The 17096-nt window shown below is 37.9% G+C and overlaps 1 protein-coding gene across 2 annotated transcripts in view; it reads right to left on the bottom strand.

The window, feature by feature from the left end:
* LOC128743388 (uncharacterized) overlaps nucleotides 1-17096 on the bottom strand; it is a 63106-nt gene that overhangs the window by 21734 nt on the left and 24276 nt on the right. For both annotated transcript variants that reach the window (XM_053839951.1, XM_053839950.1), the window contains exons 2-3: nucleotides 13549-13682; nucleotides 7791-7908 (exon numbers count right to left, since the gene is read on the bottom strand). In XM_053839951.1, coding sequence (XP_053695926.1) covers nucleotides 7791-7908; nucleotides 13549-13682 — 252 coding nt within the window. The remainder of the gene's footprint in view (nucleotides 1-7790; nucleotides 7909-13548; nucleotides 13683-17096) is intronic.

Genomic DNA, 17096 nt, shown 5'->3' with positions numbered 1-17096 from the left:
AAATATTCACACTCGAGTCATTCGTACGAAAAATATTCGCTTTAAAATAGTTTGTAAAAACAAAATACTTGGCCAATGCATATTTTGGCTGCTACTTATTGCCTTTATCAGTGCTGTGGTAAATACAGATTTCAGTATTAATATGAAGGGAAGATGTCTGAAAATAAACCCATATTAAAGACACTTAACAGCGAATAGGCTGATTCTACTAACATTCGAACCCATGACTACTCGCTTGTCAAGGCAGACTCGGTAACCTTGTGGCTATAGGGCCCCTCGTCTTTTAATTAGTCCATTGTTTCGCATGCTATGTGGCATGTAGTGCCATCTTGTTGAAACTGCATATCAACTACATCCGATGCTTACGTTTAGGATGGAAAAAAGACCGTAATCATCGACCGCCAGGGGGTTCCACTGTTAATAACGTGGCAACCTAAATTCCTCAAACTTGTTTGTGTAATTTGTGAACGTTGCTCGGGTTTTCCATAATAGAATGGCTCTCATACTATTGTTTTGACACAAATAACGAAACCGCTATAATCTTGAAAAACGACCCTCCAAAAATCGTACTTCACTTAAATAATCGCCAAAAAAATGGAGTGGAAAGGAGGGTAAAATTACTACCAAGTACAATTTGAAACCGCATATTTGAAGGGCGGGGCATAAGTGTGATGTTTGAAGTTGTCATCAATTTTCGTGAGGTATAAAGGACAACATAATATATTTTATAGTGATGCAGTAACTCAATGTCTTCCCATTCAACTATAAATCATCTGCGGTAATAGCGTCTTGCAAAATAAATTCTTCTTTCTTCTGATCAAGTGCCGATTCGCAGTTTTACCCCACTAGCGAGGCAAAAGTGCGAATACCGCGGTGCAAAAGTGCGAAGTTCGAATCCATGACATTAGCACAACAGTAGGTAACAAAACCATATTATTTTCAATCTGCGTTATGTCTCGGTAAGGAATATTCTTAATTTGAACCTTTCCTATTTTGCGCCGGTGCATTGCAGCCTTCGTTAGATCGAAACTTTTCCAAACGTTTGTTTTTTTGTTTCATCAGCGGAAAAACATTATTTTCCTTCGGCCAACATCTGTAGAGCACACACTTTATTGCAGATCTTACATTTCTAGTATCTGTAATATAGTGCCTAAAGCTGTATGTAATTAGCTATACATTTTTGCCGCGTCCATAATCGCACTTTTGCCCCGTCCGTGAATCGCACTTTCACCCCGCTAGGTGCTTGACGGGGTTAGATTAAATTACGGAGAAGCGAAATATATTTTGTAAATTCTTTTCACCATATTTTCAAAACAGATATGTGAGTGATATGAAACGCTGCAACAAATTTTCAACAAGTTATATCCTCCTGTTGATATCGTATTTGCCGTATAACGAAAAATTACATCAAAACCGCCCTAAAATAACATTTGCACATAACTCAGCAACTATGCTTCGTAAGCAACCAAAGTTTACACCCATCCATGCCAATGTAGTTTACAATTTACTCGGAATCTGCACCAATAAATCATTGAATCGCACTTTTACCCGCATCGCACTTTTACCCCTCCTTACACTATATGGTTTCAGGAAAAATTGTGCTTCGTAAATGAGGTCAACCTTCATTTCCTGTTTCATCACACATAGCACATCGTAACAATTCCTAGGTGAGAAAAACCTGGGTTACTTCCAACAGGACCACTGAATAAACAAACATTTTTGGGAGAATAAACAAACGTTTTTGGGTTGTCAGTGTTATGCTTGTAGCGGGGTTGAAACTGTGAAAATACCCAGTGCGAACCCGTGGTCTGAAAAGTGCAACCCAGAGCGAAACTAGATTCAACATGAGTGAAAAAACCAAAGGTTTTGACAGCCGTTCGAATGGAACTAGAGCGAATCTAGGTTGGACCTAATCAAAACAAAAACGGTATTATGTACAAATTCTTAGTGATGATGGCTACTTATATTTATTACAATTACAAAGTTAGAAATTGAATCCGCTGTCTCAAAGTTTCTCCACAAAAATTTTTTTGTCAGTATTTATAAAGTTTCGATCGGTTTTGCTTGAAGGATTTATTTTCTTTGACACGAGTTAGACTCAGCTGACTTTGTACCAAACCATAGCGTTCTTCGAGTTAATGTACCGATTTTAGGTCCGACCAATCCAACCAAACCAGTTCTATGTTGCCAACGTATCTGTTATTACTTACAAACGGTTCAGAAAGTGTTTTACATATAACTATATACCTTTCCAAACAGTCGTCTCGCTCTCGATTCTGCATTCTGATCATAATCCTTGCGAACTGAAATTCTGCACTGATCAGAATCAAGTCGTATGCTATAACACATGTTAATCAGAACCAAGAATAGACAATCTGATCAGAACGAGTTTGATCAACAATATGTAGAAAACTGGACCAAATCTAATTTATGTTTCATTGGCTATAGATACTTACGCATATCGATTTTTCACCCATTTGTTACCAATTCTTGCCTTGGTAGAAAGTAATATATCCGGTAATATTTGACTCCCATTATAACCTGATTCAATCCACGGAACTCCTAGCTTGGCAAAAAGAAACGGATTATTAACCTAGCAATACTGCTTCAGTGACCCTCCCTTCATCTAATTTTCCACTCTGTTCCCTTCACGTCTTGTCCCGCACTGGAAATAGGGTGTAAAACAGCTTTGTTTCTTTACTTTTTTCTACCATTCTCTTCATTTATTGGAAACATTCAAAGGAAGATTCTTGTTATGTAATAACTTATATTAACCAAACAAAAAAACGTAACAATATTACCTTTGAAAAACGCCAAAACTCAGGGCCGAAACGTCAGGCAGTATAAAATAGCCCTTTTCGAAATAGACCGTTTTTGAGCGATTTCGGTATCTATGTAAAATTTTAATATGAAAATATGGTTAAATAAGATATGCATGAGGATCTACATCTTGCTTACGTCTATAGATGTGATCTGTTGCTTCAAGTTTAGTATTTTATGATATCAATTTTTTTCCTTGGAACAGTATTATCGTCATAACTTACCCTCCTATGAAGCTCTATCGCAGTAATAAAATTACCTACGGAAAACGAATTAGCTGTTAGTTCCTGAGACATTAAAATGTGCATCCTCTTACTCTCTTAACGACTTTCGGTATCATCCTTCTAGTTAATGACTTCTTGACTCAAAAAACGCGACTCAACTAAAAATTGCTTAAGATCATTGCCACCGTATTCAAAACCAACAAATAGATTTTTTATACTTTACTATACACTTTTATACTATACACCATGCCCTGGCGGGTGTTGTGGGTTCGAATCCGGTTATAATCTCAGATTACAGCTTGGTTCGACTCATGCACCTTCCAGCATTGGACAAAAGGTAGGAGTCAAAATGACTACTTGTCAAGCATACCTACCAATCTGATTTAATTTTGATTTCGAATCCAATTTTAAGTCAAATTTCAAGTAAAATGTAAGTCCAATTTCAACTCTAATTTCAAGTGTAATATCAAATCCAATCCCAAGTCTAATTTAAAATCTAATTTAAGTTCACTTTATGTGCAATTCTAATTTTAAGCTTTAATTTAAACTTAATTTCAAATCCAATTTCAACTCAGATTTGAAGTCCAATTCTAAGTCTAATTTAAATTCTCATATTAAATTCTATTTCTAGTCCAATATCAGGTTCGATTTCATGTCCTACTTGAAGACCAATTCCAAGACTAATTTAGTTCCAAATGTAAAAACTTTCAAACTCCATTTTAACTTCGCTTTATTGTCTAATTTACAGCACAGCTTCGAATCTAATTTCATGACATTTTCAGTTTGAAGTAAAATGTAAAGTACAAACTATTCCAAATTCAAGGCCGATTTCACATCCAATATTAAATCGAATTTTAAGTACAATTTTATGTCCAGTTTTTAATTTAAATTTCGGTTCAATTTTAAGAAAAGCTACAAGATAAAATTAGTCTAAATTCAAGTCTAATTAGGCCATTACAAATATTTTAAAAAGTTGTTGTCCCTCCGGTGTTGGGCCACTGAACGGGGGCGCGAAAAAAACAAAGTGAATTTTTTAATCGAGCAAAAAAAATATGGATTTTAGGCATTTTTATTTTAAGTTTAAACGTGAAAACCAAATCTATTCTTGCTTTTAATATATACATTGTTGATTTCCATGCAAAAATCTACGAAAAAAAGACAAAAACGAAACAAAAATTTTTTGGCCGGTTTTCGGAAATTCCGCTGTTTGAATTTCCATTTCTATTTCATGCTAGAAGCTTTAACTCAACTCGTACACTCATTTTTCAAGTTTTTCAGGCTGTAGAGCCTACAGACAATTGATTTTATAAAAAAAAAATTAACTATTATTCTACAAATTATTTTTTGCCCTCCGATTTTTCAAGCCAATTTCCAAGGGGGGGATGAAAAAAACTTTTAAAATGATTTGCAATGGCCTTATGTGTTTGATGCCAAATCCAATTCAAGCCTAATTTCATGTCCTATTTTAAGCCAGATTTTAAATCAAAGTTCAGGTTCAATTTTAACTTTAGTTTCATATTTACTTACAGAGTAGTCTACTCACAGTTTACAATCTAACCAGCTGGTTTTTTGTGATAATGGATTCGTCATCCTACGATTTTCCTTCCAGAATCCCATAATTGTCGCAGCTGGACATATCAAAGAAGCTTCTTTGTGTTTTTTTACCGCAATCATTTCATTACATTTGTATTTCATATTCGTTTCTTTTCAGAATTTATTAGAAAATATTCTGATCAGCAAAAAGTCAGTGCCAATCTGCGAAAAATACTAAATTGCAAGAGAAGAAAGTGCTGCATGTAATCACTTTCTTATGTCTGTGGTTAAATAGTTGCAATAGTTTTTGAAAATTGTAAATTACCATAATCGCCCATCTTCGCGTTTCTGCTAACGGGCATGTATTATCTAACATTTCCGATTTTGTTTTTAAATATTCCTGCTCTCAAATATTCTAGTATAATTGTAAATAATGACGAAGATGTTCAACGTTTATTTGAGAATGATATTTGAGAAAAAAATAATATCATGGTCATAGTAATGTAGTAAAAATGCACAGAACTAGGCACGGTGACGGTGCTTTGCTGTTGGTAAAATGATAACCTTATCCATACGGTAATACGGTAATATTGAACCTATGTTCAAAACCTCCAATAGTTTTTGGCAAATCCTTGCAAAATTTCAAGACAAAATAAACCACTGCAAGCCATCTCCATTTTATGAGAATCACAATAAGACACACGAGAGAAATCACCAAGCACCTGTGAAAGAAGAACAAAATAAAACACAACACATTGCGTTTGCTTTTAAAGTGATCACTAGTATTTTTTATTAAATAGTTCCAATGTTTTTAAAATAAGATATATTTCATATATAATTTCTTCATCATTCATTAGTGTATAGATTAGCATTTTTTTCTTCTCATCTCAATCAACAGCACATTTTAATTACATTCTTTCCTAAACCTCACCGGATCGAGTTCCGTTCGTAGTGAAAACAAACACTTCCCTAAGAATAAGGCCTTTCTCGCGTCGCTTCCCGCCAATGCATATCGCCTTTTCATTAAACCTGCAATCGAGTATCTCTAGAGGTATCGCTAGACATTTGTTCGCACCTCACTTACACGGCTCGGCTGATTCGATTAATTAATTATGTAGAGTTATTGCATTCCTGCGAACAGTTGCTACTTGCTTACTAGGCTAGTGTGATGTAAATAGTTTGCGATTAGGTATGGGTATGGTAAAATCATCTCTATTACTGGCCGACTGGGCGATTGCAAGTGTGTAATTCATAGACCGTCGTCCTCCGCTACCGATTATGGTATTTAAAACTATCGATCGTGAGCAGGAGGCCGAGGAAAAGGAGGGTGTGTACAATTAAGACATTCTATCACGTTTTCCGGTAATTAATCCATTGATTAGAAATGATTTCAATTATGTTACCTATCCTGGACTCAAATTATTTATCGATTTAAATCAGAGTACGCGAAAAAAATCTTTTGTTAACGGTTCGTTTATAAAGCTGACATCTAATGATTACTGGTTAGTTTAGTGCAATTTCAAAAATAAATCTCTTCCTGTTTTTTCGCCTGCCATAACTTATAAGTTGACAGCATATTCAAAGGAGTGGCCCCTCGAAGGCACTCGTGCTTCGGTTAAACATCTTTGCTTATAGAACAACAGTAACTTAATGAATGACAGACGACAGCCTAACGGGAAGAAGGCACTTGAGTTCGCACGTTGCTGCCTATGTCTAACCTAGTGCTGGTATCTGATCACAAATGTGCTACTTCGCTGTTCGAGTGTAAAGTCTCTTCGATTTTTATTTTCTTCCTCAAGCGTTTACGTCTCACATACCATATGGAAGGAAAAATATTTCAAGCATTTTTTTCAGTTCAAATTTGGACAAATTTTAGTGTTGCAAGCTCTGATCTGGGGAGACATAATCGTGCCTCCGTAGACAACGGAAGCAAGTGACTGTGATTAGTTGCACAAACGAAGGGGACAAGTAGTGAAGTAATAAAAACCAAAAAAAAAGATGACTAACGAAAATAATGACAATGACAATGATTGGATGATTCCTTAACGCAACGGTTCTTAGCTTGACTCTGTGAATCGTAGACAGCATTCACACAGACATGATTTTTGGTTAATTTCCATCAATGTCGAAAACCTACTAGCTTTAAGTTTTCTTGTTTTATTGTTCAGTAGTAATTTCAAGTAATTTAAATCGAAAATTGACGGAATTTTTCTGTGATGCAACTGTCTACTCACACTTCATTATACAAAAAAATATAGATTAGAGACGATATGAAACATTAAACAGCTAGGAGCTGTGCAATCATACATTTATCATACCTTATCATAAAAATAATAAGCTTTTCGAGGGACGAGTCTACATTTTATTCTATCGATTGTCCTTATAATTCAAAAATTAGAAAAAATAGCTGCTATTCTGATACCCGACCATTACCGTTTGAACCGTAACTTTCCTTATTGAACAGGATCAATTACCAAAATAGACCATATTTTGCAGGTAATTTCATTCCTTAAGACGCTAAAAGTAATAGTACACTTTGTTACTAAAACTTTTTTGCATCTACTATATTAAGTTAACTACCCTAGATAATTTTATCTTGTTTTGTTCGAGATTTAACCAGTCGTTCAATTATAACATTAGATCTTGTTTGCCAAATTAACTTTCTTTTATTGAAGTAAGATCAATACCTAAACATTGTCTAAACACTTGCCTACAGATATATAAACTGACAAAATACGGTCATAAATTTCCTAATAATTGGCCTGTCCGCTGCGCGCAATTAGGTTTCACCAGCCTTCACCTGCTTTATCTTGCACAGTCTTTGCTAAACTCATAGTTGATGCTGATCACTGATGCCTTGTTTTCACTTTCGTAACTAAAAGACTAAATCGCTTAGACACACGCGAGCCGTGTTTGCTCCTTTCGAAAGATTACGAAGGTTCGCGTGCATTCGCACAAAGAGTGGTAAACTAGCTGCTCTTTGAACCTATCACGTGCCCGATCTTAATCGATGGTGATGGCGATGCTGATGTTGATGATTTCAATTAAAAAATGGTGACAAAAAAAAACAAAAACAAACAATACTACTAGATGTGAATATGAAACAACGAAAACGTCGAAAGGAAAACAATCGATAAAGATTTGATAGGGAAATAAATCTCGGTTATAACAAATACAAGCAACACTTCTTCAAGTAACGTCTGACTTTTGCACCTCATCGTATTTCTTGTCAGCCTCCTCAGCCATGAAGCGGGCTTCCTTCAGCTGGTTCTCGAGCGCATCCATGCGCTCCTCATCGGCGAGGGAACGGTTCTCAAGAATCTTGCGAGCACTGCGGAAAGCCAGTACATGTGATATAATAGTTCGAGAAACAAGTGACAGGAAATTTGGTAAAGAGAAAAATAACAGAAAGATTGGCTGTTGTTAGAAAATCGTTGTCAAAGGCTGAAAAATTTCGGACATTTTCGTTGGACGGTACTGCTGCGGTGCTTAAACGAGGGGTGCTGCCGGCTCCATGTTAATATCTGTGGAAAAATCGCTGAAAAACCCTAACAACCCTAACTAAGTTTGAACCAGTGGGCTCGGCGGTAAATCCTTTCCCACCGGTTCACCTAACGCTGGCCGAATCCACGACTGTCGTGGAGCAAGATAAGCGCAATAGAATCGTATACCTCTTCGTATTTTTTGTCTGCTTCCTCTGCTATTAGTTTAGCTTGGGCTAGTTGTGCTTCCAGTATCGCTACCCTATCGTCCTCCATATTTGTACGGTTTTCGAGGGCTTTCCTAATCCTGTGGAGGGGCGAAGATTAGTGACGGTTTGTCGAAGTAGACTGTAAACAGCTCGATGATTTGAACAAAAACAAAATAGAGATAGCGCGATGGCAGGTCAAATATGTGACGGATGACGTAGAACGCGTAGTTTAATAATTGATCAGCACAGAATGTGTCTTTAAATTGAGTGTTCTTTACATGAACACATCATTATCGAAAAAATAGAATAACGAATCGGCATTTTTCGTTGTTTCGAAATTTATTTCTTTACGAGCATAACTTGAATTCAAAAATATTATTTGTTCGAGAAAGGTACTACTTTAGTACCGAAACGTCAGAGATATATAACATTCTCTTGATGATTTTGCTGTAAATATTTCTAACATTAATCCAATTTAGTCGCTTCCAAGTAGAATATTCATTGCCAAAAAAGAGTTGGTAGAATGTTTCATTTGGGATAACAAAAAACTGGTTGTTACAATTGCTTCAAAACAAGATTGAGCGATGAAGTTGCAAGACAGCTCCTTGAGGAGTCCTTTGAGGTTTTTCCACAAGAACTTTGACCTTTAGCCAATGATCTCCAAAACCGTCTTATGGTTGGGTTCAGAAATTAACGAGTCGTATTATTTGTAAACCATTTTTGAAGCTAACTTTGAACAATATAACAAATCGTAAAATGCAACAAGGCATGAGACACTAATTTTCTATCACGACAATGCTCGGCCACATATTGCCAAAGAAAAGCAAAGCAAAGTATTGGCGTTACATACAGACGGAATTTACTTTTTTGTTCGACATACTTCGCCACTAAATGTTGACGCACATGACATTTGCGAGGCATAGTGCAACGATCCTATCGACTCCAACAGCCTGTTCCAGTTGAGGTTCGAACATACGACGTCTGGTTTGTTAGACCAGTGTCATATTTCGAGGCCAACTGTGAAGTTGCCACATATTGCTATACGATACCGATCAGAAAATACTTGAAGGGAATGATTGTAAAGTTTCATCTGCCCTGCCAAATTCATCACTTATTTCGACTGAAGCAAAAGCACGACATTTCTAAGCCAAACATCAAAAGTTGACCTGTTTTGTGCAAGGTGTCGGAGGGCTAAAGCCTTTGTCCGATGCGAATTTTATTTGCTGCTTAGAAAAATTATTTGAATGTTTTATTTATTTAACCGCAGTTGCCTCATTGTCGTGAAATGAATCATTGAAATGATTTTATGCTAAGAACGATATGATACGACAACATTAGAATCATTTTTTTTTAATTTCCGTCAGGTTTTAAGGTGAAATTTTCAAAATAACCTGCTGAGTAGCTCAGAAAAATTTCTTTGGAGTTTCCTGGGAAAATTGGAGACTGATTTTTTTTATTTTAGCGAACAAAATTCTATAAATTTCTGGAACCCACGGGCTCATTTTGAACGATAATTTTTACACTTGTGCAGGGATGGTTCCTCCTCAGAATAAAACAAGAGAAGAGAAAAAGTCACACTTTATTCAGTCGCGATTTATGTTGCTCCGTTTTGTTTGAACTTTTCTCTTTTTTACTGATCGCGATTGCTCAGCAACCTGCTCATTGTTTTTCTCATTGAGGAATAAACTGAGCAACAAAGTGTTAATACACTTTTTGGCTGACTGTTTAGACTTCTCGCAGCGGCAACAGTGCTAAAAATGTTGCATATGACGATGGTGGATGATAGATATGGCAACAATGTAATTCCCGTGCCGTTGCTTGCTGCAGTACGAGCGCACAATGAGAATCTAAAGTTTGTTTATATTTCTCTTTATTTATGGTCTGTTTCTCATTGCGTGGATGTATTTATCATTTGTGGCAGAAGTTCTGCTCATTGCGTTGAATGAAAAAAGTTGCACTTCTTGCACAATGAGTGAGGGAATGGCAAGCCTGGACTTGTGAAAGTACGCACTACACTACGAGCCATGCTAAAATGTTTTGCTCCGTTCATAGCTAGCATGCTTCCCGATCAGATTACAGAATTGTAGCTCCAGTTGATATTTCTATCAAAGTTCGTTATAAATGTGATAGAAAAACTTGCGACACACAAAATGTTTTACAAAGATTCTATCTCATTCTGTTATTTATAACATGATTTGTTACATTTGAATTATAAAGCAGGGCAGAATGCTGGTTTTTACAACTCATCTTGATATAAACTAGATCAAAAAAGCAAAGCCTTGGGCTTAAACGTCTTTCTAAGACTTGACCCTTCTTTAACGACAGACTTCACGACCGGCTGTTAAAGTACAGGACAGTTACGGGGCTTGTGCAAAAATCCTACTGACTCTATCTAGCAGCGCCGTCGACTAGATCAAGATATATCACAATTTAACATATATTTGTGATATACCTAGTGCGGATTTTATTACAATTTTTGTTATTTTAGCTACTAACGAGATCAAGTTTATAACAAAACGCAAAGGAGCTTTTGTTATAACATATTCATTACTCAGGACTCCTTATGTTGTAAATTTGTTATTTCAATTTGATCGGGTCTCGATTTCAGTGCATTTAACAGAATTGCGGACTGAAACGAATACGGCACAGCTACTCGGAGTCAATATCATTTGTATGTGTGTGACACTATTATATGGACCCGGAGAGCACCGTGCGGCACCGTGTCACAGCACAACAGCCGACAAATTTATTCATTTATCAAAGGCGCCCAACTATCGTTCATAAACATGTGGGCTATCACCGTATCGCACCGAACACTAAGTTTACGAGCGAAACCGTACCAGCCCACGAGGTCATATCGAACGAAAGTACAGGGACGGAGCCCATAGCCTGAGTGTTGAAGTGTCTAGCAGGTCAGTCACATACATAAAATATGAATGTGCTAGTGCTACGATCCTAAGTGACTCTAACAGCCTCTCCCAGCTTAGATTCGATCATACGATGACTGGCTTATTAGGGGCCATCCATATACCACGTGGACAACTTAGAGGGGGGTGGGGGGTACGTGAATGTCCACGCTTGTCCACGCAAGGGGGAGAGGGGGTATAGAAAATGTCCACGTGGACAAGCGACATTTTTTTCAATAAATAGAATTTCAATTTGTGCCTTTTGAATTAATTAAAATTAGGTCACGACGTGTATTGTACTTTGCCTTACAATCAAATGCACCTCGCCACGAAAAAGAAAATCCATTGACAGCGTATTTGAAAAATAACTTCTTAAAATTTCTTGAACCACAACGGAGAGGTCTTGTGATGTGTAAAAGTCAGCGACCAAGCTGAGGTACTCTGGTTGGACAGGGGTTGAAGCAGACGAATCTTCAAGCGAAGGTCAAGCTGGAACAGGCTTTCCTGTAGTCCATCATTTATTTGCAGTGGACAAGATTAGCATGGATAGAAGAACTAGATCTAGATAACATGCCTAGTTTAGCTTGCTTTTACGTGAGCTTTTTTCTTAATTTTTTTAAATTACAGAATAACGCAAATGAAAACAGAATTGAGTGTAGAATTTCACATAAGAAAAAAAAAATGTCCACGTGGACAAACAATGAAGGGGGGTGGGGATTGAGTCAATGTCCACGCTTGTCCACGGAGGGGGAGGGGGGTGTTAAAAATTGGCATTTTTGTGTCCACGTGGTATCTGAATGGCATAGACCAGCGACGTACCTCGAAATGCCATCTGGGACAGCACCGGTACTGCATTCAATTATCAAATGTACTCGGGGCGATGCATAAATGAGTCAGTAGCAACCGTGTCGCTCTGAGCAAGTCTAATGTCGTTTTCGTTTTTGCGGTGTAGCTACACCGGTGTAGCTTTTTTTGCACCAAAACTGTTCGTTTTCGATTTTTGTGCTACACCATTGCTACACTTTTTCTGCACCAGCTACACCAGAAAAAAATAGAGTGTAGCTGGTGCAGATAGGAAAACACCAACACACCCATACCACGACATCACTACTGCTGCACCGCGAGCGTTCGTTTATCCAGCGAAAAGTGTAGCACCAAACGGTGTAGCTACACCTCACAAACGAAAACGGTATAATAATAGTCCCGTGCATTACAAATTTATTTAAAGACAACTGAATACAAAATTACATATATTTTTCAGCTGAATAAACTAGAATTCTGAATATAGGACCAGAATTCTGTCATTATGTTCTTGCTCACTAGGAAAACTAAAATTTCTCTGAATTTACTGAAATCTGGATATAGAAGTATGAAATTTTCAAGATCATTCCCTTTCATAATGCAAAAATCTCCACCTGCAATATATTACAAGATTTTTATTTTATATTTGCTATGAACAGCTCGCATGGAAGCAGCAAAAGAGGATTCCCCATGCGTGCTCCCTTGGTTTGCTTGTACAAATTATCTCTAAAAGAACAATAATTTTCATCCAAACAAAAGCGTATACACGTTAACTGTGCATTTCCAAATGTCTATGCTCTTTTGTGAATCAGGACACAAAGAACGCTGTAGCAATTTTACAGATAACATTACTTTTTAGAATTTTGCTTGGCTGAGGTAATACATTTAGTTAAAACCCTTGTTCAAAAAGTTATTTCGTTGTTGGGAGAATTCGAATAAAATTTTTTTTTCTAGGCAATCAAAATTGTCATATTGAATATTGCTGAGAATATAGTTTCTAACTCAGTTTTCAAACATTTTAAGCTGAATCTCTACATAAAACAAAAACTATTTGTTTATGGCCTATTAATAGGGATCAAAAATTTTATATTGACAATCACATTGATCGTTATAAGTATTTTACATCTTCCATTCCAATAAACAATACTGAAATGTATTACAATATTAATTAGTCTTCTAACGAAATTCTGTATCATTCTGTATGAATTCTACAATTCTACATTGGCTTCCTTTTCCTGGAAGACAACAAAAACATATCATCTAAGTTGAAGTTCAAAATATTCTGTAACAATCAATCATTGAAACTAAGCAACAGACCTTGCCATCACATATTTGACCACTACCGAAACTGAAAACGCGACCGTATCAAACACGGGGCAATACATCGCTTCGATCTCCAAATTGTCGAGTCGAACAGGTCGTCCCGAACCTGTTCGCACAGCAGCGCGCACCACAAACAAGTACAACCTCTGCCAGGCAGCACCGGCAGTAAATCGAACCGTCAGACAAGACACTGACTGAGCGCACCACCCTTAGCTCAGTCAACGAGGAGGAATCCCGTCGGGCCACTTACCGTTCGCTCTCGTCAGCGGCCGCCGAAGCCTCTGACAGTTTCGCTGTGGCGGAAGCCAAACGTTCTTCCGAACGTTCCAGATCTTCCTCCAACAGCTGAATACGACGGTTCAGAGCGGCGACCTCAGACTCGGCCTGTAAAGGAAAGAAGAAGAAAAAGATAGTAGATTAGTAATGCTGTCATTTGTTTGCGCTGCAAAAACTTCAATAGTGAAATGACTAATCCTATTAGTGGCTCATTAGAATCGGAAGATTCAATGCTTCGTCCGTTCATTTGCTGCTGATACTGAGAAGTTGGTAACAGAGGACAATGTTACTACAATGTTATTGTTGTAATACAATCCAGCTAAAGCTTCATTACGTTCAGCGGCATTGCTCACGAATAAAAAGGTCGCACAACTCGCAGCTGATGAAGCAGCAACCAGTTAAATACCAAGCAAACAATAACAATATTAATGCACACGATAGATGAGACCTTTAACGGTTAGTGCCCGTCCTGTACTATGTATTCTGGTTAGAAAACGGGGTGTGTTGCATAACCCAACCAACCAACTAGCCGGCCAGACCAGTCGGCCGTTGTATTTGCATCCATTGACAGTTGAAATAAAGCATGCGACTTTACGGTCTGGATGGATGGTCCGTCAGCTTGTCAAACCAGAACCATGAAATATTTTCCGAAGGGCGCCGCAGCCAAGTGGGTAGTGATTTCAAGCTGTATACTATTAAAAAATGCAACTGCAGCATCATGCTGGGAGTAGCGTGGCAAATACCGGTACGCCGCAGTCTGTACAGGTAGGTATACGATTGCCGAGTAAACCAGTTCCGGACGATTGGAGACATACACACCAGCCAGAGCCCGTCCATATGCAGAGTTGGCGAGAGAGTGAACTTCCATTCTTTGAATGGAATTTCGGCCGAAAAAGGCCGAGTTGAAACATGAGCGCGCTCGCTGACAATGTGACGGAAGTAATTTTTTATCCAAAACGTTCACCTCATTGGTGAAATCGTGCTTCCTGTCTGGGCTCTACTGGTGATTTAGGTCGACAAGTGAAAAATATTGGATTTTGATTAGTTACTAAAACCTTTTTTATATTGATGCTAAAAACTAGCACCAAATTAGCTCGTTTTTGAAAAAAATAGACATATTCAGGGATGATTCGATCACTTTGAATCCATTTTAATTCATTTGACAGTATCGTCTCAGTCGAGCAAAATTTGACAGAGTTATGTATAAGATATTTGTAGAACTAGTTATTACCTTTTGTAGTTATGGGGCTCCAATGCTAGTAGCTCATTAGTAGCTAAGTGAACGTTCAACGTTCAGCTCAATAGCGATATTGCAAAAGAACGAAGTGCGGAGTACAGAAAAACACCTAGACCATATCCAAATAGAACACAATATTTGGTCACAGTCATAATGCCTATGCAAAAAAACGGAATTAAAGCAAAAACTAAAAGAGGTTAGAGGACTTCACAAAATAAAATCCTCTGCAAAATTCAAAAAGACTCCAAAGGGCCCCAAAACACACACACGAAGCGCATTATTCGATGCTGCTCATCCGGACTAACTTTATCGTACACTGCCTTGAAACAACAAATTTCGAGGCACCGTCATTCGGTATCCTCACGACGTGACCGGCTCACTGTAACCTCCCGACTTTCTAGTCTCACGTACGTAAAGGAAATCCAGTCTAATTTGAGTTTTGTCCGGTCTAATTTGAGTCTAATTTGAGTTTTGTCCATCGTAAGTCTCTAATTCTGACCTTCCACCGCCATCAGTTCAACCAATTTTGATATTTTTCGAACCTTTCTCTAAAATCCAGATCTTACAATCTTCCGAAGAACAAAAACATGCCTTAAAATAGTGTTCGGACATTACTCACGCAAAATATCACCGTCCTTTTATCTTTAGTGACTGGATTTGCAATGAACTTGGGGCGCTAAAATACTCCATAATAAAACCTGCAGGCCCTTAATCTGCTTTTGATAATCTTTGCTTTCGTATCATATAAAACACCTAAGCGGAAGTGACGAATTTAAACATAAGCAACGAACATACAAAGCATTGTAGATAAAAATTATCAATGACTGATAATCATACATATTTTTAATATTTCACTGGTTTAGTCATCGACTGTGTTGACCAGCAGTCGATTTCAGGTGAGCATTTATCTTAATGAATGTAAATAATGAGGAAACTTGCAGCAGCAAGTTATAGTCATTCTGTCACATCCACAAACACTTGATACGTTGATATCACACATCAATTTAGACACGTGCTTACCCGCTGCAACTGATAAAAATAAACTAGGAGTCAAATGCAACGCGTTCAACCTGTGTGCCGCCCTTGAACCGGCATGTCGCATGTGTGAGCACCATAATTGGATGCAGTTTTCGAAACTGCAGATTATGTCACACACATGATCTACACTAATGAGGCCATACCTGCCTGCTCTACTACGAGCTATCATACAAGGAGAGAAACTTCTCGCCAGCTTGGTTATTTATCTATCAGCTGGCCAGAGTATTTGTTGGTCCCGGATACCGTTCTACTTTTTTAAGTGACATTTTTCACAGCTAAACCACCGATAAGTTTCGGGATTTTCATACGATCTTGATTTTCATTTACTTTTTCTCTGTTTCATACATTAGCTTAGAATACTCAGCGAGTACTACGAGCACAAAAGTAGTGTAACAACTTCTAACAAGCCAATCACTCACGAGAAGTGATTTCACTGCCTTAATTAGTTTAATGAAGTTATTAAAATGCTCCAACACCATTTTTGGACTTTCTCAACGGCGGCGAAAGGAAACCTGCCCCGGTATTGAACGGTTTAATCATCTTACATCTGGAGTGCAGATCCTAAGTGGTCACATTACTTTTCACTGATTTAAAAAAAGCCTATGACATCATCTTCTGTCCGGGTTGTCTCGAGAGCACCTTCGACGAACGGCGAAAATACCTCCTTCAAGGCCGTAAACGGAAGTAAGAAAGCTTTCGACTTATATGGTCATATGTCTGCGGTAAGCTGAAGTAGCGCAAAGAAGGACAAGGTGAGATTTGCACCGCTGCTGTCAAATACCACGGTATTATAATTGATCGAACAAGATATGCGTCATAGGTGGTGGCGCACAAACGGCACACACAGGCTGGCTGACACCAGAGATCAAATACCGGTTCCCTGCGAAAGGTTTTGTAAGACCGAGCAAAACGAAGCATTAAAGCGCACGCTTTCGCTTTCCGTTTATCGCGGACAAGATGAAAGTACCGTCAAGTAAAATGAGCAATATGCGAAGCGGATGTACATTATGATACATGCTAGGGTTGATTAAATGAACCCTGGACATATTTGCATTACAATTCAATAGTTAATCAGATGGAACTTGAAAATTTTTGTACGTTTGTCTACAGACGACCTAGAAAAACTCACATCCGCAACAATCGGGCTTCACACCGACCGGCTGTAATAGACTCCCCGAAAAGGCCAAACTGTGGTGCGTACCGTATTTGGAAATCCTTGGCCGATTGTTCCAAATCGGTCACTCTAC

This window comes from Sabethes cyaneus, chromosome 3 (assembly GCF_943734655.1).
Source record: "Sabethes cyaneus chromosome 3, idSabCyanKW18_F2, whole genome shotgun sequence".
Lineage (NCBI taxonomy): Eukaryota > Metazoa > Arthropoda > Insecta > Diptera > Culicidae > Sabethes > Sabethes cyaneus.
This window is presented reverse-complemented; position numbering and strand designations above follow the sequence as displayed.